Here is a 24908-nt window from a genome sequence, read left to right as displayed (position 1 = left end):
TACACCTGACATCCACTGTAATGATACCAAGTACAGGAGCATATCTAGTCGATACTAGGATTACATCGATATTTTTTGGCGTCACAACATCTTTCGTTTTTAAAAAAAATTTATATTATTTTTATAAACTCAGGAAATATGTCTCTGGACACATGAGGTCTTTGAATATGACCAATGTATGATCCTGTAACTACTTGGTATCGGATTGATACCTAAATGTGTGGTATCATCCGAAACTAATGTAAAGTATCAAACAACAGAAGAATAAGTGGTTATTACATTTTAACAGAAGTGTAGACAGAAAATGTTAAAAGAGAAAGTAAGCAGATATTAACAGTAAATGAACAAGTAGATAAATAATTCATTTTCTACCACTTGTCCTTAATAATTTGGACAAAATAATAGAATGGAAAATCACACAATATGTTACTGCATATGTCAGCAGACTAAATTAGGAGCCTTTGTTTGTTTACTTACTAATAAAAGACAAGTTGTCTTATATGTTCACTATTTTATTTAAGGACAAACTTGCAATAAGAAACATATGTTTAATGTACCCTTATATTTTTTTAATTAAATAAAGCCAAGAGTGCAATTTTTTTGTGGTCCCCTTTATTTAGAAAAGTATCGAAATACATTTTGGTACCGGTACCAAAATATTGGTATCGGGACAACACTACCAGTTTTGCACAAGTTAACTTGGCTTCTTGCATCGCATCTTAAAGTCGACATCATCCAATTCTTGTTTGTTTTTGCTGATATCGGACCGACACCAATATTGGATCGGCACATCCCCACTGCTGACTTAAAACTTTGTCTGTGAGGTTTTTACGATGGCAACAGTTGGACACTGGAACAGATTATTTCCAATCGGAACAATGATAACTGATACTGTGTGCACAATAATGATACAGTATCAACGACAATATCAACGAATGTTCTTTATCTGTTATATCTCCTTCTTTGCAAGGGTCGACAGAAAGTGACCTCGCATTAGCATCTTGGAAAAACACATTTACATGGGGTAATAAAATGCACCACTCAGCCCCTATACCTTTTACCTCTTGCTCCCGCTCGCCTGAGATGCACTACTAATAGCCCCGTTTCCTGGCACGCTGCTAAGCTAAGCCTCGTGGATCAGGGAGATGAAAATGAGATTGGACTGGGAACAAGAATCTCTTCTCTGGGCTGCTTATGTTGTCATTGCCAAGGCGGACAATGGGGGAATAAGGTGTGAGAGTACAGCTTGCACTTTGCTTGCCCTTGTTACATTGAGACTGATGACGCTCCACAAACTGATGCCCAGCACCGGCCTCCCAGAAGGGATTGCGTTCCATCCCATAGGTTCTTAATGTATGGCGTCTTAAGTGCAGCATTTTGGTGCAATGAGACTCCTGGAAGACTTTCATCCGTCCGTTTGGCAGCAGCTACCGTACAAGTTCTCGACAGCAGTGTTTTTCAACCACTGTAACGCGCACTAGTGTCGTGAGATACAGTCTGGTGTGCCGTGGGAGATGGTCTAATTTCACCTATTTGGGTTAAAAATAGGGATGTCCGATAATGGCTTTTTGCCGATATCCGATATTGTCCAACTTTTTAATTACCGATACAGATATCAACCGATACCGATATATACAGTCGTGGAATTAACACATTATTATGCCTAATTTGGACAACCAGGTATGGTGAAGATAAGGTCCTTTTTTTAAAAATTTATAAAATAAGATAAATAAATTAAAAACATTTTCTTGAATAAAAAAGAAAGTAAAACAATATAAAAACAGTTACATAGAAACTAGTGATTAATGAAAATGAGTAAAATTAACTGTTAAAGGTTAGTACTATTAGTGGACCAGCAGCACGCACAATCATGTGTGCTTACGGACTGTATCTCTTGCCGACTGTATTGATATATATTGATATATAATGTAGGAACCAGAATATTAATAACAGAAGGAAACAACCCTTTTGTGTGAATTAGTGAATATGGGGGAGGGAGGTTTTTTGGGTTGGTGCACTAATTGTAAGTGTATCTTGTGTTTTTTATGTTGATTTAATAAAAAACAAAAAAAACAAAAAAAAAACCGATACCGATAATAAAAAAAAACGATACCGATAATTTCCGATATTACATTTTAAAGCATTTATCGGCATCGACGTCTCTAGTTAAAACTATTTTTTGCAAACCAGTAATTATAGTCTGCAAATGATGTGTTGTAGTTGAGTGTCGGTGCTGTCTAGAGCTCGGCAGAGTAACCATGTAATACTCTTCCATATCAGTAGGTGGTAGCTAATTGCTTTGTAGATGTCGGAAACAATGTGTAGGTAAAAAGGTGTCTAACGCTTAAACCAAAAATAAACAAAAGGCGAGTGCCGCTTAGGGAAGGCTATGCAGAACGAAACTAAAACTGAACTGGCTGCAAAGTAAACAAAAACAGAATGCTGGACGACAGCAAAGACTTACTGTGGAGCAAAGACGGCGTCCACAATGTACATCCGAACATGACATGACAATCAAAAATGTCCCCACAAAGAAGGATAAAAACAACTGAAATATTATTGATCACTAAAACAAAGTAGATGAGGGAAATATCGCTCAAAGGAAGACATGAAACTGCTACAGGAAAATACTAAATAAAGAGAAAAAGCCACCAAAATAGGAGCGCAAGACAGGAACTAAAACACTACACACAGGAAAACGTCAAAAAACTCAAAATAAGTCACGGCGTGATGTGACAGGTGGTGACAGTACACCCACTTTGAGACAAGAGCTGTATTGATGCATGCTTGGTTATGGTTTAAAGTCATATCCAACAATTGCGAGAACAACTTTTTATTGTCAATATCAGCTGCTGAGTTTCATTTTTTAATGTTTTCTGCTGGTGGTGAGCCTCCACACTTTTTCAATTAAAAAAATGTGCCTTGGCTCAAAAAAGGTTGAAAAACACTGCTCCACAGGTTGTGGGTCTTCCATCATTAAGGTGCCTAGTTATACAAAAGTGACGTTTTAAAGATGTTTCGACAGCAATATGTGTCGCTAGAGCAGAGATTCTCAAACTGGGGTATTAGTGCGCAGGCTCCATCTAGTGGTACACCAAAGAATCACTTAATTAAATATTCAATCACAGTGTTACTGTTCAAACTGTGTGTAATTTTGCAGTAACCACAAATATTAAATATACTTTTTAAATAAAACCTTTGCCTTGTTTAGGCCTACTACGCTACTGTATTTTAATGTTGGTCCTATTTATGATACTTGGAGAGCCAAGTGTTTTCTGAGGTGGTACTTGGTGGAAAAAGGTTTGAGAACCACTGCTCTAAAGCAGTGTTTTTCAACCTTTTTTGAGCCAAGGCACATTTTTTGCATTGAAAAAATCCGGAGCCACACCACCAGAAGAAATCACTAAAAGACGAAACTCAGTTGACAGTAAAAAGTCATTTGGATACGACTTTAAACCATAACCAAGCATGCATCAATATAGCTCTTGTCTCAAAGTAGGTTTACTGTCACATTTTGAGTTTATTACTGTTTTCCTGTGCGTAGTGTTTTAGTTCTTGTCTTGCGCTCCTATTTTGGTGGCTTTTTCCCTTTTTTTGGTATTTTCCTGTAGCAGTTTCATGTCTTCCTTTGAGCGATATTTCCCACATCTACTTTCTTTTAACAATCAAGAAGATTCCAGTTGTCTTTATCCTTCTTTGTGGGGACATTGTTGATTGTCATGTCATGTTCGGATGTACATTGTGGACGCCGTTTTTGCTCCACAGTAAGTCTTTGCTGTCGTCCAGCATTCTGTTTTTGTTTACTTTTCAGCCAGTTCAGTTTTAGTTTCGTTCTGCATAGCCTTCCCTAAGCTTCAATGCCTTTTCTTAGGGGCACTCACCTTTTGTTTATTTTTGGTTTAAGCATTAGATACCTTTTTACCTGCACGATGCCTCCCGCTGTTTCCGACATCTACAAAGCAATTAGCTACCGGCTGCAACCTACTGATATGGAAGAGCTCTAGACAGCACCGACACTCAACAACAACACATAATTTGCAGACTACAATTACTGGTTTGCAAAAAATATTTTTAACCCAAATAGGTGAAATTAGATAATCTCCCACGGCACACCAGACTGTACCTTACGGCACACTACGCGGCACAGTGGTTGAAAAACACTGCTCTAAAGCACCAAACGTGTGAACAATCTATCATCTCCCCCACCCTGTGTAGCAGCTTTGTTTAAAAAAAAAAAAAAATCAGGCTTTGCTACACATCATAAAGATGCGTTTCTTCAGCGAATAAACGCATCTTTATGATGTGTAGCAAAGCCTGAATAAGCGAACCTACTGTAGTATGATGTTATTGTAACTGTAATATTGTAACTAGGTTTGGGTATCGTTTCGATATAACAGTAAATTATATTATCCCGTTCCGCCCCTGACCGAGGTAGACACATTTAAAAAAAATTAAAAATAATTCATTATAAATTGGATATTTTATCATTAGTTAGGGTAAAACAAATGTCCAAATATGGTTTTTAACATTAGGGGAGGCCTGTAGACCTGAGACAACACCCACACCGTCACCTGTTCACTCCTTTAATCCAATATAGTAATGCTGCCTGCGGCTGACCCAATCAGTGGCCACGTTACTGATTGGTTTTGGTCTCATTTAGTGGCTAATACTACTGTAGTATTGATCTTTTTAGTTCAGGGCTATTCAACTACATCAGGGGTGTCAAACTTGTTTTCACTGGGGTCCACACCGCAGTCAAGGCTGCCATTAGAGAGCTGCTTGTAACAGTAAAAATTGAATGATTTTGCCAATTAATTTAAATATTTTAAAAATGTTTTACATAAAGAGTAAAAAAAAATCAGTGGATTTTACTCAGAATTCCGATGTCCGTGAATGCACCTCGCCGTAAGTGTGATTGGTGCATATTTAATGAGGAAGTGTTGTGTTGCTGGTACGGAGAGCAATGGAGAAAGGTTTGTTGGACCAGAGCACTTTTGTAGGCCTATTAAGGTTCAGCAATATATAATGTTTCAAAAGTGTGTCAGACTCTTTGTGCCAGCGTCGGCACGCTGCATTATTTAAACCAGGAGTGTCCAAAGTGTGGCCTGGGGGTCATTTGCGATCCGCAAACCGAGTTTTGCATACTGTCGGAAAAAAAAAAAAACAGTAAAAATGTCTTAGTCACCTATAATACAACATTTTGTGGTATGTATAACATATGTTTTGAATTTGTTTTTCTTAAAAAAATACTTGTTGTTGTTGAAAAAATTAGAAGCTTTTTTAAAAAAAATTATATTTTTTGTCAAAGAAATACAATCATGTGTGCTTACGGACTGTATCCCTGCAGACTGTATTGATCTATATTGATATGTAATGTATATATTGTGTTTTTTATGCTGATTTAATAATAAAAAAAAATATATATATATATATATATATATATATTATTTTTTTAATTTTTTTATTTCTTGTGCGGCCCGTACTAATCGGTCCAACAAATTTTTGTCTTTACACGCACGCACGCACGCACGCACGCACGCACGCACGCACATTAGTGTTGCAACGATACCAATATTTTGGTACCAGTACTAAAATTATTGCATTATTGACTTTATTTGAGAAAAAGTCTTAGGGTACATTAAACATATGTTTCTTATTGCAGTTAAGTCCTTAAATAAAATAGTGAACATACAAGTACACTGTAGAAGGGTGTACTAACCGCTAAAGAAGAGCTCCTAAATGTAAAAAATGGTGGGTGGATCATAACAAATATCAACAGTAACAATACCAAGAATAGAATCAATCCTCACCTCAATAGTGGCAAATAAACTATGTTTCTTACAAGTAACATTATCACTGGAGGACGAAGGATAGCTGAACATGCTACACTGCACACTGTAGGAGGATATGCTAACGGCTAAGCAAGAGCTCTTGAATGTAAACAGTGGTGGGTGGATCGATAAAAATATCGACAGTAATGATACCAAGTGTAGTAGCAATTTTCACCACCATCGTGGCAAATAAACTGTCTTTTCCACAATGTAGGAGGATATGCTAACGGCTAAGCAAGAGCTCTTGAATGTAAATAGTGATGGGTGGATCGATACAATTATCAACAATAACGATACCAAGTAGAGTATCAATTCTCTCAATAGTGACAAATGAACTATGTTTCTTACAAGTAACATTATCACTGGAGGACAAGGACTAGCTAAACATGCTACACTACACACTGTAGGAAGATATGCTAACGGCTAAGCAAGAGCTCTTGAATGTAAATAGTGATGGGTGGATCGATACAATTATCGACAATAACGATACCAAGTATAGTATCAATTCTCTCAATAGTGACAAATGAACTATGTTTCTTACAAGTAACATTATCACTGGAGGACAAGGACTAGCTAAACATGCTACACTACACACTGTAGGAAGATATGCTAACGGCTAAGCAAGAGCTCTTGAATGTAAATAGTGATGGGTGGATCGATACAATTATCGACAATACCGATACCAAGTATAGTATCAATTCTCTCAATAGTGGCAAATGAACTATGTTTCTTACAAGTAACATTATCACTGGAGGACAAGGACTAGCTAAACATGCTACACTACACACTGTAGGAGGATATGCTAACGGCTAAGCAAGAGCTCTTGAATGTAAACAGTGATGGGTGGATCGATACAAATATCGACAATAACGATACCAAGTATAGTATCAATCCTCACCTCGATAGTGGCAAATAGGCAATGTTACTTACAAGTAACATTATCACTGGAGGACGAGTAATAGCTAAACATGCTACACTACACACTGTAGGGGGATATTCTAACGGCTAAGCTTGAGCCCTTGAATGTAAACAGTGGTGGGTGGATCGATACAAATATCGACAGTAGCAGTACCAAGTATTGTATAAATCCTCGCCTCAATAGTGGCAATAAATGATGTACAAATCCTATTATCAGTGGAGGATGAGTAATAGCTAAACATGCTACACAACACACCATAGAAGCATATGCTAACCGCTAAGCCAGAGCTCTCGAATGTAAACAGTGGTGGGTGGATCGATACAAATATCGACAGTAACAATATCAAGTATACTGTCAGTATATGGATAATACTACAGTAGTTGCATGTCAACTTTTTTTTTATATTCAACAAATATTTTGTTGTGTTTGTTATTGTTTACAAAACCAAAAAACAATGACTTTAAGGGCAAAAATCTAAGTATTTAAATTAGAATAAATAGCAGGAAAAAAAATCTAACATTTAATTGATATTGTTACACCGCCATCCTGTGTTTTTGTTTGATTATAATTGTGATAAAAAAATTTAAATTTGAAAATTTAAATTGTCAGTATCAACATGGATATGGCCGATACTGTCCCTGTAACTTCTTGGTATCGGATTGATCCCGAAATTTGTAATATCACCAAAAACTAAGGTGAAGTATCCAAACAACAGAAGAATACTTGATTATTACATTTGAATAGAAGTTTTTATATAAACATGTTACAACAGATAGTAACCAAATACCGTATTAACAATAAATTAGCAAATAGATGTAATATAAAAATATAAAAACAAGTCAAAATGATGCAATAAGTTACTCCACTCGTCAGCAGTCAAATTAGGAGTTTTGAAATGATCTATCATCATACACTGTATATGCCAAATAATACATCGTGATATGCACCTCAGTATATCTCGGACCTCATCCAAATTTACACTCCTGCGCGCGCTCTGAGGTCCGAGAGCCAGCTCCAGCTCGTGGTGCCCAAGACCAGACTTAAAACCAGGAGAGACAGGGCCTTCTCTGTGGTCGGCCCTAAGCTCTGGAACACTCTGCCCCTCCATGTTCCAACTGCTCCCACAGTGGAGTGTTTTAAGTCTCGTCTTAAGACCCACTTTTATTCTCTGGCTTTTAACACTACGTGAGTTGTGTGGTCCTCTGTGGTCCTCTGTGTTTTTAAAATTGTTATTTTTATTTATTATTTTAATTGATTTTACCTAGGGATGTCCGATAATGGCTTTTTGCGGATATCCGATATTCCGATATTATCCAACTCTTTAATTACCGATACCGATATCAACCGATACAGATATATACAGTTGTGGAATTAACACATTATTATGCCTAATTTGGACAACCAGGTATGGTGAAGATAAGGTCCTTTTTAAAAAAATATATAAAATAAGATAAATAAATTACAAAAATTTTCTTGAATAAAAATCAAAGTAAAACAATATAAAAACAGTTACATAGAAACTAGTAATTAATGAAAATGAGTAAAATTAACTGTTAAAGGTTAGTACTATTAGTGGACCAGCAGCACGCACAATCATGTGTGCTTACAGACTGTATCCCTTGCAGACTGTATTGATATATATTAATATATTGTTTTTAAATGTCTGAACAACCTCGCGCCAACATATCTCTCCGACCTCCTTCAGCCTTACTGCCCCACCCGATCCTTAAGATCAGCCGATCAGCTGCTACTGATGGTCCCTGACACAAGGCTGAAGCTTAAAGGTGACAGAGCTTGCGCCGCTGCTGCTCCCAAGCTCTGGAACGACCTACCTCTGAGTGTTAGACAGGCCTCCTCTCTTCCTGTTTTTAAATCTCTCTTAAAAACATACATTTATTCCATAGCTTTTAACACTGAGTGATATCCATCCTGCAATGGCGCCCCATAATACACCTGCTGTGAACCTGTTTTTATGTTTCATTTATTTATTTTTTATCGTGTTCTGTTTGTGGTTTGTTGTGTTTGCGCGGTACTCGTATTATCTTTTAACCAGCCCATTGTACAGCACTTTGGCTACCCCTGTGGTAAATTTTAAATGTGCTTTATAAATAAAGTTGATTTTATTTTATTTGATGTATAATGTAGGAACCAGAATATTAATAACAGAAAGAAACAACCCTTTTGTGTGAATGAGTGTAAATGGGGGAGGGAGGTTTTTTTGGGTTGGTGCACTAATTGTAAGTGTATCTTGTATTTTTTATGTTGATTTAATAAATTACAAAAATTAAAAACGATACCAATAATAAAGAAAACGATACCGATAATTTCCGATATTACATTTTTAAGCATTTATCGGCCGGTATTATCGGACATCTCTAGTTTTACCCTTTAAAATCGTTTTTAATCATATTTATTTTTATATTGTTTTTATATTTATTTTTTTAATTTTTTTTTATTGAGTCATTGGTGGAGCTAAGGATAATATTTGAATATTGTTTTTTAATATTGTTGTGCAGCACTTTGGAAACATTTCTGTTGTTTAAACGTGCTATACAAATAAAGTGGATTGGATTGGATTAACGCAGGGGCCTGCAATATATATCGCGATACAGATTTTAGGCTGTATCGTCCTTCCCTCGTTAGCGACATATCCCCCATAGCCGTGCCAGTGATCCACTTAAGCGCCCTGCAGGAATTATCGCTGGGAAACACTTTTCCGTGACCCAGCTTAGTGTAAATGATAGTTTTCCTGATTGCACTTAACGATACGTCCGTGCAGCGGACAGTTGCGACGCGTTCACGTCTAAGCCGACCGTTTTTTAATCCCATCAGTGCACGACAACGAAGCGTAATGGATCTGGCCCGGTCAGCGAATCGGAAATGAGACTAACGTGTGCTAATACTCGACTTCAGTGGAACGCGGCGGCGCCACGGAGCGTGACTCCTCGCTGGGGAACGCCATAGCATAATCTTGACGGCCGGCGGGTTGTGACAAGCGGACATTTACGGGGTCGATCTGCAAACACTTGAGAGCCCAGCCAGTAACGTCACGATGGCGCTGATGTTTAACAAGAGCGCTTTGTCTTTGTCGCGACCTTTCGGATCATTTACTTTGCAGCTGGGGCTGAAATTGGACCTTCTTGGCTCCGGCAGCCGGGCACCAATGAGGTCCTCACCTGGGATTAGTTCGGCGAGTCCAACTTTGCAACACTTTCCGAGTGCTTTCATGAGACCCTCCAGACCCACGCCGCGCCCGCTCCTAATCGTTTCCCGATATCAAGCGGCGAGCATGGCATCCATTATGAATGAGGGCGAGCGGGCGTCATGAGACATCGCGCTAACGCCGACACACGCCGAGGAGACGGCTTTTTGCTTTCTCCGCTTGAGAGGAAGAGCGGGACTTCATAGAGAATATTTATGACCCTGCCATCGCTGAAAACCACAAAGAGGTTTCATTTGTCAGATGATCAGAAGGCAAACTGGAAGGAAAACTAAAGCGCAGCATTTTTGTCAAGCTCTCATGCATGAGTAGGTGATGTCCAGCTACAGCACAGGTGTCAAACTCAGGGCCCCCGGGGGCCACATCTGGCCCGGCACATCGTTTTATATATGCCATTGAAAACCTGTCAATAAAGTACTTGATTTCTTCTTACTTAAAGTATTTGTTATTTAAATGTTGACAGAAAAAAATACATGTGCTATATACAGTACAACATGTTTTAACGTTAATATTATCTGATAACTTAAAACAATTAATATTGTTAAAATATAAATAACTACTTAAATATCTGCTTGACTTATGATTTTAAAGTTATCCATCAAATTGTGCACTGATTACTGATTACACAGTCGCCAGAATTTTACCGGAAAAAAAAGTGGTATTGTTTTTCCATGTACAGTGATACACTGTAAAACCGTAGATTTTACAGTAAATAAAACAAACAGCTCAGTTGCCGGAATGTTACCGAAAAAAACGGGGCTGTCTTACACTGTGAAAACAACGACTGTAGATTTTTTTTGTAAAAAAAACTGGCAGCTCAGTCGCCAGAATTTTACCATAAAAAATAAGTGGTATTGTTTTTCCATGTACAGTAATATACTGTACAAACAACAACTGTAGATTTTACAGTAAATAAAAGAAGCAGCTCAGTCACCAGAATTTTACTGTAAAAAAAAGTGGTATTATTTTTCCATGTACAGTAATATACTGTAAACTATTGAACTTATTCACTACATTACTCATATTATAATCTTCACCGTTTTCATCAATAAAGTAATCAGGATATGTCAACTTTGAATATCCTTGTTTAATTAGACTATTCAAAACATCCCAAGTTCCTTTTATATTGTTTTTGTTTTCATATAGTTTTTTTTTTTTTATAATATAACCGTTTGCTTGTTCTTATAATATCAGTTAATTTATTTTTGTACTTCTTGTATCGTTGTTCGACTTCTTTTGTTTTTATTTTGATGAAAAGTTTGTAGAGATTGTTTTTCTTTTTACATGCATTAATTATCCCTTTTGTGATCCAAGGGCTATTTTTATTTTTTCCTTTTATAAAATATTCTTTCACGGGGCAATGTTTATAATGCAGGGAAGTAAAGATGTCTAAAAAATTACAATAAGCACTGTCCACATTTGGTTCTCTGTATACTGAAGTCCAATCCTGAACTGCTAAACTGTTGTTTAGGGCACAGATTGTTTCCTCAGTTGTTATTCGTTTAGAGATTTTTGCCATAGTGTCTTTGGTTTTCTTGAAATGACAGTCATATAAAGTAAAAGTTATCATGAATTGATTAACGTGGACCCCGACTTAAACAAGTTAAAAAACTTATTCGGGTGTTACCATTTAGTGGTCAATTGTACGGAATATGTACTGTACTGTGCAATCTACTAATAAAAGTCTCAATATTTAGTCAATCAATCAATCACATAAATGTAACATTAAAGGCCTACTGAAACCCACTACTACCAACCACGCAGTCTGATAGTTTATATATTAATGATGAAATCTTAACATTGCAACACATGCCAATACGGCCGGGTTAACTTATAAAGTGCAATTTTAAACTTCCCGGGAAACTTCCGCTTGAAAACGTTGCGGTATGATGACGTATGCGCGTGATGTCACGAGGTCAAGGGAAGTGTTTGGACCCAATTCAAATACCTCTGTTTTCTTCGACAAAATTCCACAGTATTCTGGACATCTGTGTTGGTGAATCTTTTGCAATTTGTTTAATGAACAATGAAGACTGCAAATAAGAAAGTTGTAGGTGCGATCGGTGTATTAGCGGCTGGCTGTAGTAACACCAACACCAGGAGGTTGTGTTGTGTTTTGAGCAGGATAGCAGACGCACTACGGTGAGTACAGCTTTGGCTTCCAAACATTTGATCGCTTGCCCGTACGTGCGTGTCGATATGTGCATGTCACGTACGTAACTTTGGGGAAATATATGTTTCTTGCCGACTCTGATGGCGGCCGGGGTGTCGTCAAAAGTGTACAACGCCCGCCGCTTCCGCCGCCGCCGCCGCCGCATCTAAGTTAGCTTCTATTTTTTTAGCTTCGCCAAGTTGAAAATGATTAACCGTGTATTTACATGTTCATGGTTTAATAGTATTGTTGATCTTCTGTCTATCCTTCCAGTCAGGGTTTTTTTAAAATTTAGTTTCTATCTACATTTGAGACTGATGCTATCACGTTAGCTCCGTAGCTTACTTAGCTTCTATTTTTTTAGCTTCGCCAAGCTGAAAATTATTAATCGTGTATTTACATGTTCATGGTTTAATAGTATTGGTGATCTTCTGTCTATCCTTCCAGTCAGGGTTTTTTAAAATTTTGTTTCTATCTGCATTTGAGCCTGCTATCACGTTAGCTCTGTAGCTAACTTAGCTTCTATTTTTTTAGCTTCGCAAAGCTGAAAATTATTAACCGTGTATTTACATGTTCATGGTTTAATAGTATTGTTGATCTTCTGTCTATCCTTCCAATCAGGGTTTTTTTTAAATTTAGTTTCTATCTGCATTTGAGACTGATGCTATCACGTTAGCTCCGTAGCTAAGTTAGCTTCTATTTTTTTAGCTTCGCCAAGCTGAAAATTATTTATCGTGTATTTACATGTTCATGGTTTAATAGTATTGTTGATCTTCTGTCTATCCTTCCAGTCAGGGTTTTTTTTAAATTTTGTTTCTATCTGCATTTGAGCCTGCTATCACGTTAGCTCTGTAGCTAACTTAGCTTCTATTTTTTTAGCTTCGCAAAGCTGAAAATTATTAACCGTGTATTTACATGTTCAGTCACTGTGAATGTCCATTTCGTGTTCTCGACTCATTTTCAAGAGGATATAGTATCTGAGGTGGTTTAAAATACAAATCTGTGATCCACAATAGAAAAAGGAGAGAATGTGGCATCCAATGAGCCAGCTTGTACCTAAGTTACGGTCAGAGCGAAAAAAGATACACCCCGCACTACACTGTAGTCCTTCACTCTAAAGTTCTTCATCCACGAATCTTTCATCTTCGCCAAATTAATGGGGTAACCGTCGCTTTCTCGGTCCGAATGTCTCTCGCTCCATTGTAAACAAAGCGGAATTGTGAGGAATCCTTTGTCTTGTGACGTCACTACTTCCGGTAGGGGCAAGGGTTGTTTTTATCAGATACCAAAAGTTGCGATCTTTATCGTCGTTGTTCTATACTAAATCCTTTCAGCAAAAATATGGCAATATCGCGAAATGATCAAGTATGACACATAGAATGGATCTGCTATTCCCGTTTAAATAAAAAAAAATCATTTCAGTAGGCCTTTAAGTAGGACAACGCAAATGTTAGCAACACTAGCATAGCTATGTAAGCTACACACTAACATTAAACTCACATTTTTACAGCAAAAATCGTTAGTTTATTTGCTAAAAACAACAACAACAAAAAAATGGTCTGTTGCTGACTGACAAATAATAGGTAGAGTTCCTAGCTTTATTTTAAGATGTGTAGCAAAGCCTTGCTTTAAAAATATAGGAATCTTTAATGCTGTATATGTTGAGAAGTACGTTAAATAAGTTCATGTAATGTTACTGATACACAAACAAAATCAGGTTTTTGCACAAACAAGCCATTAAAAGACGCAAAAGTAGTCTTAATTAGCTTCAAGCTGGTTCAACCCTTGTGTGGTTTTCATTTTTTATTAAAAGAAAAATGATACAATTAATTCATTTTTCAAAATGAGACTCACTTTGGCTCATTTTCTGTGAAGAACATATATCAGAATACATATTTAATGACCACACACCCCCCCTACACATTTATATTACACATAAGATGCCTGGGCTAATAGAAGTGTGGAAATTGATGTTCTGTGTACCACACACACACACACACACACACACACACACACACACACACACACACACACACACACACACACACACACACACACACACACACACACACACACACACACACACACACACACACACACACACACACACACAGCAGGCCTAGACAGGAGGAGGACAGAGTGTAGGTACACAGAACATTAGAGGGTCAAATGTGCGAGAAAATGAGAGCAGACAGTGTTGACAAACAATGTTGCAACCTTGTGTGGGAACCGCAGGTGCAGAAACACAAAAGAAGAATCCCTGTGGGATGCAGAAACTGGCAGAGAAATTTTCCGTGCAATGTTCATATTGTTGTTACTCAGCCAGCGTTTGTGGGTCTGATGGACCCGTTGCATTTTGTGGCTTTTAATGCCTCACAATCAAACACTTTTATGTTAAATACAGATGTTTATTGGGATAAGGTAAACATCTGTTTATTGGGATAAGGTAAACATCTGTTCAGTATTTTAACATGAAAGTGTTTGATTGTGAGGCATTAAAAGCCACAAAATGCAACGGGTCCATCAGACCCACAAACGCTGGCTGAGTAACAACAATATGAACATTACACAAGGGTTAAGCTGGTTGTGTGACATCCCTAAAGTGAATTTTGCCTTTCGGAATGTCCATATTGATTTATGTTCATGTGTGAAAACTCAAAGACGTCCGTTTAGTTTCAACAAAGGTCACATTAGTAGCAATGGCGTCAAAGCGGCAGCATCAGTACCTGTGTAGCCCAAAGAGTTGTCATCCTCAAGCTCGGTGGTGTGAGCCGCCGTGGGACCCTCTCCGACCCCGTCCTGCGCCACTCCCGTCTCTGTCAACAATAACAGCACAGGGACTGAGAACCGGGGCGCACTCGCGTCGTCCCCGCCGCATCCCCGATGGAGGCCCAGAGCAAGCGCGCAGAGAAGACCCATGATGCACGCCATGACACGCGAGAATACCCTCCGAATTATCACCCAATCAGGACGCGAGAGGACTCGGAGGACGATGCGTCTCAGCAGGAGGTTGTGGCTGTGTGGAAACCGTCATCTCCGAGTGTGGCAATAAGTGGCGAGCACATGGGCAGGACATGGCGGAGGGGGTTCTGACTGACACATGATTGACACACATGCAAATACAACCATGCACCGTTAATTGCTAATCATCTACGACTGTTGTGTCCTCTTCATGGTGACAGAGCTGGGGGGCGTGGCAAAGGGGTGCGGGGGGTCAAGAGAGGGCGACAGGAGGCCAACTCATGGTGCCTCAGTGACGAATAAATCACACACAGCCATGTGGCTCCATCTCTTTTGGGGGTTCGTTTGGGTGAGGTGAGCCAACCCTAATCAGGGACGGACCATGTTGCACCACCCGGCCCCCCAAACGCTGAGTGTCAGTCTGTCGGAAGTGTTATCAATGAGATCTGGCTCCACTTCTGACAAACAGCAGGAGGCCAGACGGAGGATACTTCACTGGAGGGTGCTTGAGATCAGCAGAGTGTGACCACCCGGGGGGGGGGGGGGCTGCTCTTTATTTTGTACGCCCTCCGCCCACTATGGCACGCCCCTTTGCCCCCCAAAAAAGGCAGCCAGTTTTGCATGCACAGACTCAACAAGGCATCAATACCACCTTACAACAGATGCAAGTGTTTATTAGATGTTACTTGCTGCTTAATAACCGCTCGTGTGGCCATTTCAAGCTACTATATAGCCTGGAAAAGCGTTTATGATTTTTTTTTTTTTACAAAACAGCTAATAATGATTTTATCATTTTGTTAATAATTTATATGCCGCTATACGTGACTTTACGACATTTTGAGTTTGATGTCACTATTTGGCAAGTTTGTGGTATCACTTAACAATAGGGGTACAAAGTAGGCATACATAGGTTAGTGATTGATTTGTCAAACATTTTAAAAAGTTATAACTAAGATTTTTTTTATTTTTTCAACTGTACACGTGATGTCACTATTTGGCAAGTGAGTTAGCGATCCGTGGTAACCCCTAACAATACATGTAATAGTAAACATCAAAAGTACTATAAATAGGTTAATAATGGTGTTATTTTTTATATTTTCTTTTACCCTTTCAATGTCTACTCCGTCTATTTGTATTTGTGTATGACGCTCTCTTCTATGGTTACCAAAAAGCATTATTTTAGTTTTACCGAGATTCAAAGATAGTCTGTTTTTGTCAAACCATTTTTTAAATTGGTTAATTTCTTCTGTTATTATTTGTATTATCTTCTGTGTGTTCTCTCCTGAACAGAAAGCAGTTATGTCGTAAACCCTTTATTCACACAATAAATGGTTTAATATGACCTTGTGGTCAATATTTGGCAAGTTCTAGTTTGGCAATGCTGTTACACTTTTAACAATACATACTGTATACACCTCCATGCCATGTACATACTGTTACTACATTAAGATGGCATCACCTTTATATATCATGAATAAAATATTTTTAATACAATGTAATATTTCCAAATAGTTATGAGTTCACCATTTGACAAGTTCGAGTTGTTGTGGTTGTGTTCGGCTCTGTTAAAACCCTTGCTCACTATTTGGCAGGTTAAGAAGGGGTATTGCTTGTTCTTATATTATGACTATTTGCAGCTAATTACATACATAAAATTGATTAACAAACATATTGAAAACTCAATAACAAACTCTTTATAAAGTGCACATTTTGTAAAGGGAGCAAAGTCGCCATCAAGGATGCAGAAACGGTCTTTGATCCTGCCACTTGTCATCAGGGTTGTGTGTTTACTCAGGCGGCAGCACACACTCTTGCAGGAGAGCATGTGAGCGTCACAAAAATAACCACACAAAGTGACTCAGATGAGGCACACACGAGAGGGAGCGTCGCACGCACGCACACACACGCACACACACGCACACACACAGCGCTGTCTGGCTCTCAAGACACCATATTAGAGGTTGTGTGTTCACACTTGTCACTACCCAAAATAGATGAAGACTTATTCACTGATGCTGATCAAAGCAGCACTTGTTAGCACACATTGAAACATATGGAAAAAAATACATTTATTTTTAGAAGGAAACATATTTTGTGTGGCGATACAACACAACTCAGATCGTTGCGATGGCCCTCATTTAAATCACCAAAATATATATATAATATCATATTTTCAGTTTCGTAGCACATTTTTTTCCTTGTTTTTTTTATTGAGACAAATATTATTTATGTATTTAATATTTGTATGCTTACTATGGTATATTATTTATATATTATTTATTTATTATTTATTTGTTCACTGTTCTGTTACAGTGAACAAGGAAATTGGATAAAATTGCTACGGTATGAAAAGGGGTAGGATTAAATAAGCTTTGCTTCTTCCTACTCCTTTTCGGACGTGCTGTAATGAAACCATTGGAATTGTGTGATGCATTACATTGTATCATATGCATGTTCCAAATAAACTGAAACTGAACTGAACTTTTACTAATGTATTAGGTTAGTCTTCAAATGGATGCCATTGCCTAGGAAATAAAATATTTCATGTTTGATCAAATTAACTGTGTATAAAAAAAATAAAAAAAAATAAATATGAGACCACAGGTCCTGCACATTGATTTGATTGCACATCTGATCGATACAATAAAACAATTAATTGGAACACATTGGAAAAATACACTTTTGTAGCTGTTCCCATTTTCTAAAATTCAATTCACATTCATGAAATGTAAATCCATCAGAACATATGTTCTTTTTTTTAACGTATTTGTGTTACTCCTTATCCCAACCATACTTTACTTTCTTAAATTTTTTAAATAAATAAATACAATTAATACTTAAGGGTCTCTGGGTTTTCATTCAGTCCTGTTACTCACACATTATTCCCTCTGAAACATTTGGAAAATTCTGCAAGTCACATGGTCCACAGGAAGTTGCATGACTCTGATCCTCTGGAGGCCAAAAGTAAGCTCACACACTTATTTTTCTGTATATTCGATGATATATAAACTATGACTGGGATGGTTAAAATCTCAGCACAGTCCTGTTACCTACATTTTTTTTTAATGGTTATTTTTTAGATTTAAGTTTTTTTGTTGAACCAATGTAAAGTGATTAGTGTCAACATACTACCGGTAATAGCATAAATACCATTCTGGCTAAGGCCCCGTTTATACTAAGCCGGATAAGGTTATCCAGGGTAAATCCCACCTAACCTTATCCGTGTCCACATACAACAACGCCACCGTTTAAGACCCCCTCCCCCCCGTCCGCCGGCGCAACGCGACCTAGTACGCATGCGCGGAAAATGCGCACGTCATAGTCACCTCCAATGTTGCTTTGTGGGCAAGTTCTTAAATGTAACTTATCTGAACCATATTCAGTGTTGTGGTATTTCAATCAACTGGAATCCAGTGCGCTGTGGGGCCCTATTGTAGTGAATCACACCTGAGACATCATAAATTAATCAAATCTTTATTAAACATGTAAACAATGTGATAAAGAACATTTTACATCAATCAATCTAGGGATCTAGATATCTGGTCAGGACACTCCTCACTCTTTTGCCTTCACCTTCATTGTCCATTTGTTTTTGGTGACTTTATATACTCTGGACCTAGTGACATACATGGCGGACAATAACTGATACAGTCTGCTTTGCCAGTCCAAATGCATTCGCCGTTTTCCTCGACGGCCAGGTAATACAAAGCACACGCTACCTTTTTTATCACATCCACGGGAGCCCGCATTCTCGTTGACTCTTCTTCGACAAATGGTAGAAGTTTTTCGCTAAGTAGAATCACAGCTGACCCGGCCGGACATTGGAAAGTTCTCTTGCTGTCTGAGAAGGGTTGTATCCCAAATAGCTGCAATCGCTCTCTCGTAAGGTATTCATGTGTGATTTCCACAAGTGTCTGTACAGACGGAAGGAGAAACACGGGCATGTCTGGATGACTCGCCTTCATATTTCCAGTGGTTAGCTCTGATCTACTAAACCGCTTTATTTTATAGCTGGCTGTGGCGCGTTCTTTCTGACGTCACTTCCTGTGTGGGGCGCCGTCTTCCTGGTATGTGTGTACATATAATATATATATATATATATATATATATATATATATATATTATATGTAAATGTGTGTGTGTGTTTGTGTGTGTGTGTGTATATATGTATATGTAAATGTGTATATATGTGTGTGTATATATGTATATGTAAATGTGTATATATGTGTGTGTATATATATGTATATGTCCATGTATATATATATATATGTATATGTGTATATACTTTATGTATATGTGTATATATATGTGTATGTACGCTACCGTTCAAAAGTTTGGGGTCACATTGAAATGTCCTTATTTTTTAAGGAAAAGCACTGTACTTTTCAATGAAGATAACTTTAAACTAGTCTTAACTTTAAAGAAATACACTCTATACATTGCTAATGTGGTAAATGATTATTCTAGCTGCAAATGTCTGGTTTTTGGTGCAATATCTACATAGGTGTATAGAGGCCCATTTCCAGCAACTATCACTCCAGTGTTCTAATGGTACAATGTGTTTGCTCATTGGCTCAGAAGGCTAATTGATGATTAGAAAACTCCGTGCAATCATGTTCACACATCTGAAAACAGTTTAGCTCGTTACAGAAGCTACAAAACTGACCTTCCTTTGAGCAGATTGAGTTTCTGGAGCATCACATTTGTGGGGTCAATTAAACGCTCAAAATGGCCAGAAAAAGAGAACTTTCATCTGAAACTCGACAGTCTATTCTTGTTCTTAGAAATGAAGGCTATTCCACAAAATTGTTTGGGTGACCCCAAACTTTTGAACGGTAGTGTATGTATATATATATATATGTATATGTGTCTATATGTGTGTATATATATATATATATATATATATATATATATATATATATATATATATATATATATATATATATATATATATATGTATATATATATATATATATATATATATATATATATATATATATATATATATATATATATATATATATATATATATATATATATATATATATGTATATATATATATATATATATATATATACATATATATACAAATATATATATGTATATACATATATATGTATATACGACACACACCCAGGTCTGATCAGGCTGTGGTGGGCCAACCTCGGCAGAGGGTGTCATGTGATAAATGGCCAAAACGCCCAATGACGTCAGGGAACACAACTGAAGATGTGTTGTACTGGTGGCACCACGTGATTAGTGCCAAACTCCACCCCACCCAAGAGGACATCTCCAACCCCATTTAATTGTTGTGCTGAATATTTAGGGATCTTTAACAACTAGTCCTATTAAGAATCTATTCATACATATATATTCCTCGCGCACTAATTGACTTAAAGAGCGCACTTGCTGCATGTCACGTTATCGATGGTAAAATGCATTTTTAGACAATATGATTTGCCTGAGTGGCTAGGAGATGGTAGAAAATGGACAATAATTTAAAAAAAATAAATAAATAAAAAAAATAAATATATATATATATATATATATATATATATATATATATATATATATATATATATATATATATATATATATATATATATATATATATATATATATATATATATATATATATATATTTTGTTTTTTTAAACTAGGGACTTCCCACGGGCCGGGTTTTGGACGCTGGGGGGCCGTATCCGGCCCGCGGGCCGTAGTTTGGGGACCCCTGGTCTAAATGTTATGCTTAAAAACTCATTCCTGTTACTTTCAGTCCTGTTACTCAAATGAGTCGAAAGGGGGGCTCATACACATTTTGAGTAGTTCAATGTGTGTAGTATTACATTTAGAGTTGAAAAAAGACCGAAATTGACGTTTATTTCAATGGCCTTTAAATAGTTGTATCATAATTGACCTTCTTAAGGAATTTCTTCTGCTGTTGACTTCATATTTGAGTAGATGCATGCAAATACTAAAAAAGGCCTTAAGTCACGTATGCACCCACATCACTGTTTGGATCAGACCTGCCAGGTTTTGGAGTGACTGGATGCTGACGGGATTTGCTCAGGAAAGTGCGTGTGTGCGTGTGTGTGTGTTAAACGTATACCTATAAGCTCACAACAAAAACGTAAATCCTCAAAGCTGCGGTGTGACTCATCAGCGAGTGCATGCTTTGGATGTGACTGCAGTGGAATAAAAAGTACACATGTCGAAAGTAAGAAATATGTGCAAATGCACGTCGTGATGGATTTGCTCGGAGGGCGTCCACACAGTGGGAGAGAAACAGTGAGTGACAGTTCCAGGACAAATAGTGCCAAGGACAAAAAGTGTCCATTCTACCTACATGAAGTGATAATAGATGACAATATAAACGATACGAGGTCATCCTTTGCAACTATAACAGTTGCTACACTTCTGAGAAGACTCTTCTTCAAATTTTTGCCCATCCATCATTTGTAGAGCATACGAGAAATAGAGGCTGATAATTATTGGCAATTTGCTTCAAGGAAATTACATAAAAGTGTTGAAAGTAATAAATCGTGAGGATTAAAAAGCAGATGTTAGCACCGAAAAGTGGGACATCAGATGATGTGGGTAGTTTGTGGGGAAAGACAATAAGAGGAGGATTGGAATGAGGGAGGCTTTAGATCAGGCCACAGCTGTTATGGTGGACCTCCAGCAAAGCTGAACAATTCTATTGAAACGTCGCAACACGAAAGGTCGTAACACAGATTATATCAGGAAACATAGTAACAGGAAACGTCATAATATTACAACATACGTAATACGGCATGCCGTAATACGGAACACCGTAATACAAACGCCGTATTACGAAAGGCCATATTACGAAAGGCCATATTACGAAAGGCCATATTACGAAAGTCCGTATTACGAAAGGCCGTATTACGAAAGGCAGTATTACGAAAGGCAGTATTACGAAACAGCGCATTATAAAACGCCATAATACGAAACGTTGTAATACGAAACATTGTAATACGAAATGTTGTAATACGAAATGTTGTAATACGAAAAGTCGTAATACGAAACGTTGTAATACGAAACGTTGTAATACGAAACGTCGTAGTACGAAACGTTGTAGTACGAAATGTCGTAGTACGAAATGTAGTACAAAATGTCATAGTACAAAACGTCGTAGTATGGAACGTCGGAATATGAAACATCGTAATATGAAACATCGAAATACAAAACGTCGTAACACAAAACGTAATACAAAACGTCATAATACATAATGTCATTATACAAAGTGTCATAATACGAAACTGCGTAAGATTAAACAGCATAAAACGAAACATTGTAAGACAAAATGTAATGTTTAAAACGCTGTAAGATAAAATGCTGTAAGAGGAATTGTTGTAACATGAGACATCGTAAAAAAGGGCGTCGTAACACTAGACATCATAACAGGAGACGTCATAACGCTAGACATCGTAACACGAAAGGTCGCAACATGGGACGTCGTAAAATGAGACGTCGTAACACGAGACGTCAGAACACGAGACATCATAACACAAGACGTCATGACTCAAGACATTGTAACACGGGACGTCGTAACACGGGACGTAACACGGGACATCGTAACACGAGACGTCGTAACACGAGACGTCGTAACACGAGACGTCGTAACAACACGAGATGTTGTAACACGAGATGTTGTAACAGGAAAACATAACAGGAAACGTTAAACAGGAAACACTGTAACATGAAACACCCCAAAACGATATATCGTAAAACCTAAATGTAGGTGGTAGCCTAAACACATTACAGCTTCATCTCTAAGATCTGGTGGGTCCTGCTTGGCCCCAAAACACATGGGCCGCAACAGCAAATTATGACAATAAATCCCCAAGTCTGGCAAAAAAATGTTTTTCTTCGTTCCAGTTTGGAAAGTTTTGTGCAAAGTGCTGTTTTTGCATAATCGTCACAACCGAGTGACTTGATAGCAGTTTACCTTTTGTTATATATTTGTCTCGCAAGTTGCATACTAGCCAATGATGCGGTTGTCTTTTTTGTTCTGGCTTCCAATCGTGCCCTCTGTCCCCTCTGAAAAAGAACACTAGTAGATGTTGTTCAGTGGTGTGCCGTTAGGGCCAGCAAGGCCTTCTCTGCTCGCCTAACATAACCAGAAATCATGATCATAATTAAAGATAAAAGTAATTTTTTATTTACTTTCCCTAAATATCAAAGTATTCATATTGTCTTCATGTCATATTATGCTCCTTCCAGTGCTGTTGTTTTTAGGTTATAGAGTTTTTATCCAATCAGAATTCCGCTAGCTTATGTTGCCATGCTGTATGAAATTTGCCCGTAGCCTTCAGAATCTTCAATGCGAGCGTCCACATACAGGTGACAGACAGTTGCGATAGCCAATCAGATCACGAGTTGTTGTCAGTAAGGCCTTCTAGCTGGCCTAAGGCGGATATATATTGTGATGTTATGAGCTAGGTAACATAAGAACTCCATTACCCAGCATGCCACAAGAGTGAAGCGCATGCGCAGTAACCCCGTTTAGGTTACTGGATGTTTTTGATGATCACCTTGTGGAGTAAATTTTAAGAAGTCAGCAAACACGCCTCGTTTGCATCTTTTATCATTAGACAAGACAACACATATATTTGCAAGGCCATTTTCAAGAAGGATATTTAAAGAGAAACTACAACCCCGGAAGCTCGAATGGGTTTTACTAATTGTGAGTTCAGATATTTAATGTATTTATTTTTTCACATTTAATATGTTTTTCGCAATTTTTATTTTGACAATACCACAAAAGACGTTTTAAGTGCTGATGCGGGTTTATTGATTTTTAAATGCGCCAGAAAATAACCCGTTATGTACACTTTTGGTGGTGATTCAATGCCCAGTAGTGCGTAAATGTGTTTCTGTATAGTATTTCTCCAGCAATGGTCATGTGGTGACATCAATGATGGTATTTTGAGAGGTAATCATTGAAGTCGGACGTCACTGAAGGCCTAGGTGGGAAACGCACGGCCCGCCACTGATGTTGTTACTGGGGATGTCCGATATTTTTGGACTGCCGATATTATCGGCCGATAAATGCTTTAAAATGTAATATCGGAAATTATCGGTTTCAAAATGATTGGTATCGGTTTCAAAGAGTAAAATGTATGACTTTTTAAAACGCCGCTGTGTACACGGAAGTAGGGAGGAGAACAGAGCGCCAATAAACCTTAAAGGCACAGCCTTTGCATGCCGGCCCAGTCACACAATATCTACGGCTTTTCACACACACAAGTGAATGCAACGCATATTTGGTCAACAGCCATACAGGTCACACTGAGGGTGGACGTATAAACAACTTTAACACTGTTACAAATATGCACCACACTGTGAACCCACACCAAACAAGAAAGACAAACACATTTCGGGAGAACATCCGCACCGTAACCCAACAGAACAAATACCCAGAACCCCTTGCAGCACTAACTCTTCCGGGACGCTACAATATACACCCCCCGCTATCCCCTAGCTCTGTCTGTCCCCACTTAAACCAAATACCGTCTCCCAAACAACAAGTGGAGGAGTGCGTGCGCGGCAAATGTCTTTGAAGCCACACAGCCCACTCTGCAACAATTAGGAACATATTGGCACATACCAGCGATGCCCACCAGGCTGTTTAAATGACAAATAGGCAGTTTGTCAACTCATAATGGCAGCCGACTGGCGGATCAATAACGGCCGTGTCTGTTGCAGCTTCTCAGCAGAGAGACCACAAGCTGCCATCTTTCTTCTTTACTTTAAAGCGGAGAACAATGATGAGAAGTTACGACGCTTTTGTTTTACTTG

At 38.0% G+C, this 24908-nt stretch overlaps 1 protein-coding gene across 3 annotated transcripts in view; it reads right to left on the bottom strand.

Annotated features, from left to right (window-relative positions):
* Positions 1 to 24908, bottom strand: part of robo1 (roundabout, axon guidance receptor, homolog 1 (Drosophila)) — a 687039-nt gene that overhangs the window by 366580 nt on the left and 295551 nt on the right. For 2 of the 3 annotated variants that reach the window (XM_062060414.1, XM_062060413.1), the window contains one exon: positions 14849 to 14938. The exons of the other annotated variant lie outside the window; for it this stretch is intronic. In XM_062060414.1, coding sequence (XP_061916398.1) covers positions 14849 to 14938 — 90 coding nt within the window. The remainder of the gene's footprint in view (positions 1 to 14848; positions 14939 to 24908) is intronic. 3 annotated transcript variants of the gene reach the window in all.

The sequence above is a fragment of the Entelurus aequoreus genome, linkage group LG10 (genome assembly GCF_033978785.1).
Source record: "Entelurus aequoreus isolate RoL-2023_Sb linkage group LG10, RoL_Eaeq_v1.1, whole genome shotgun sequence".
NCBI classification, from domain to species: Eukaryota; Metazoa; Chordata; class Actinopteri; order Syngnathiformes; family Syngnathidae; genus Entelurus; species Entelurus aequoreus.
This window is presented reverse-complemented; position numbering and strand designations above follow the sequence as displayed.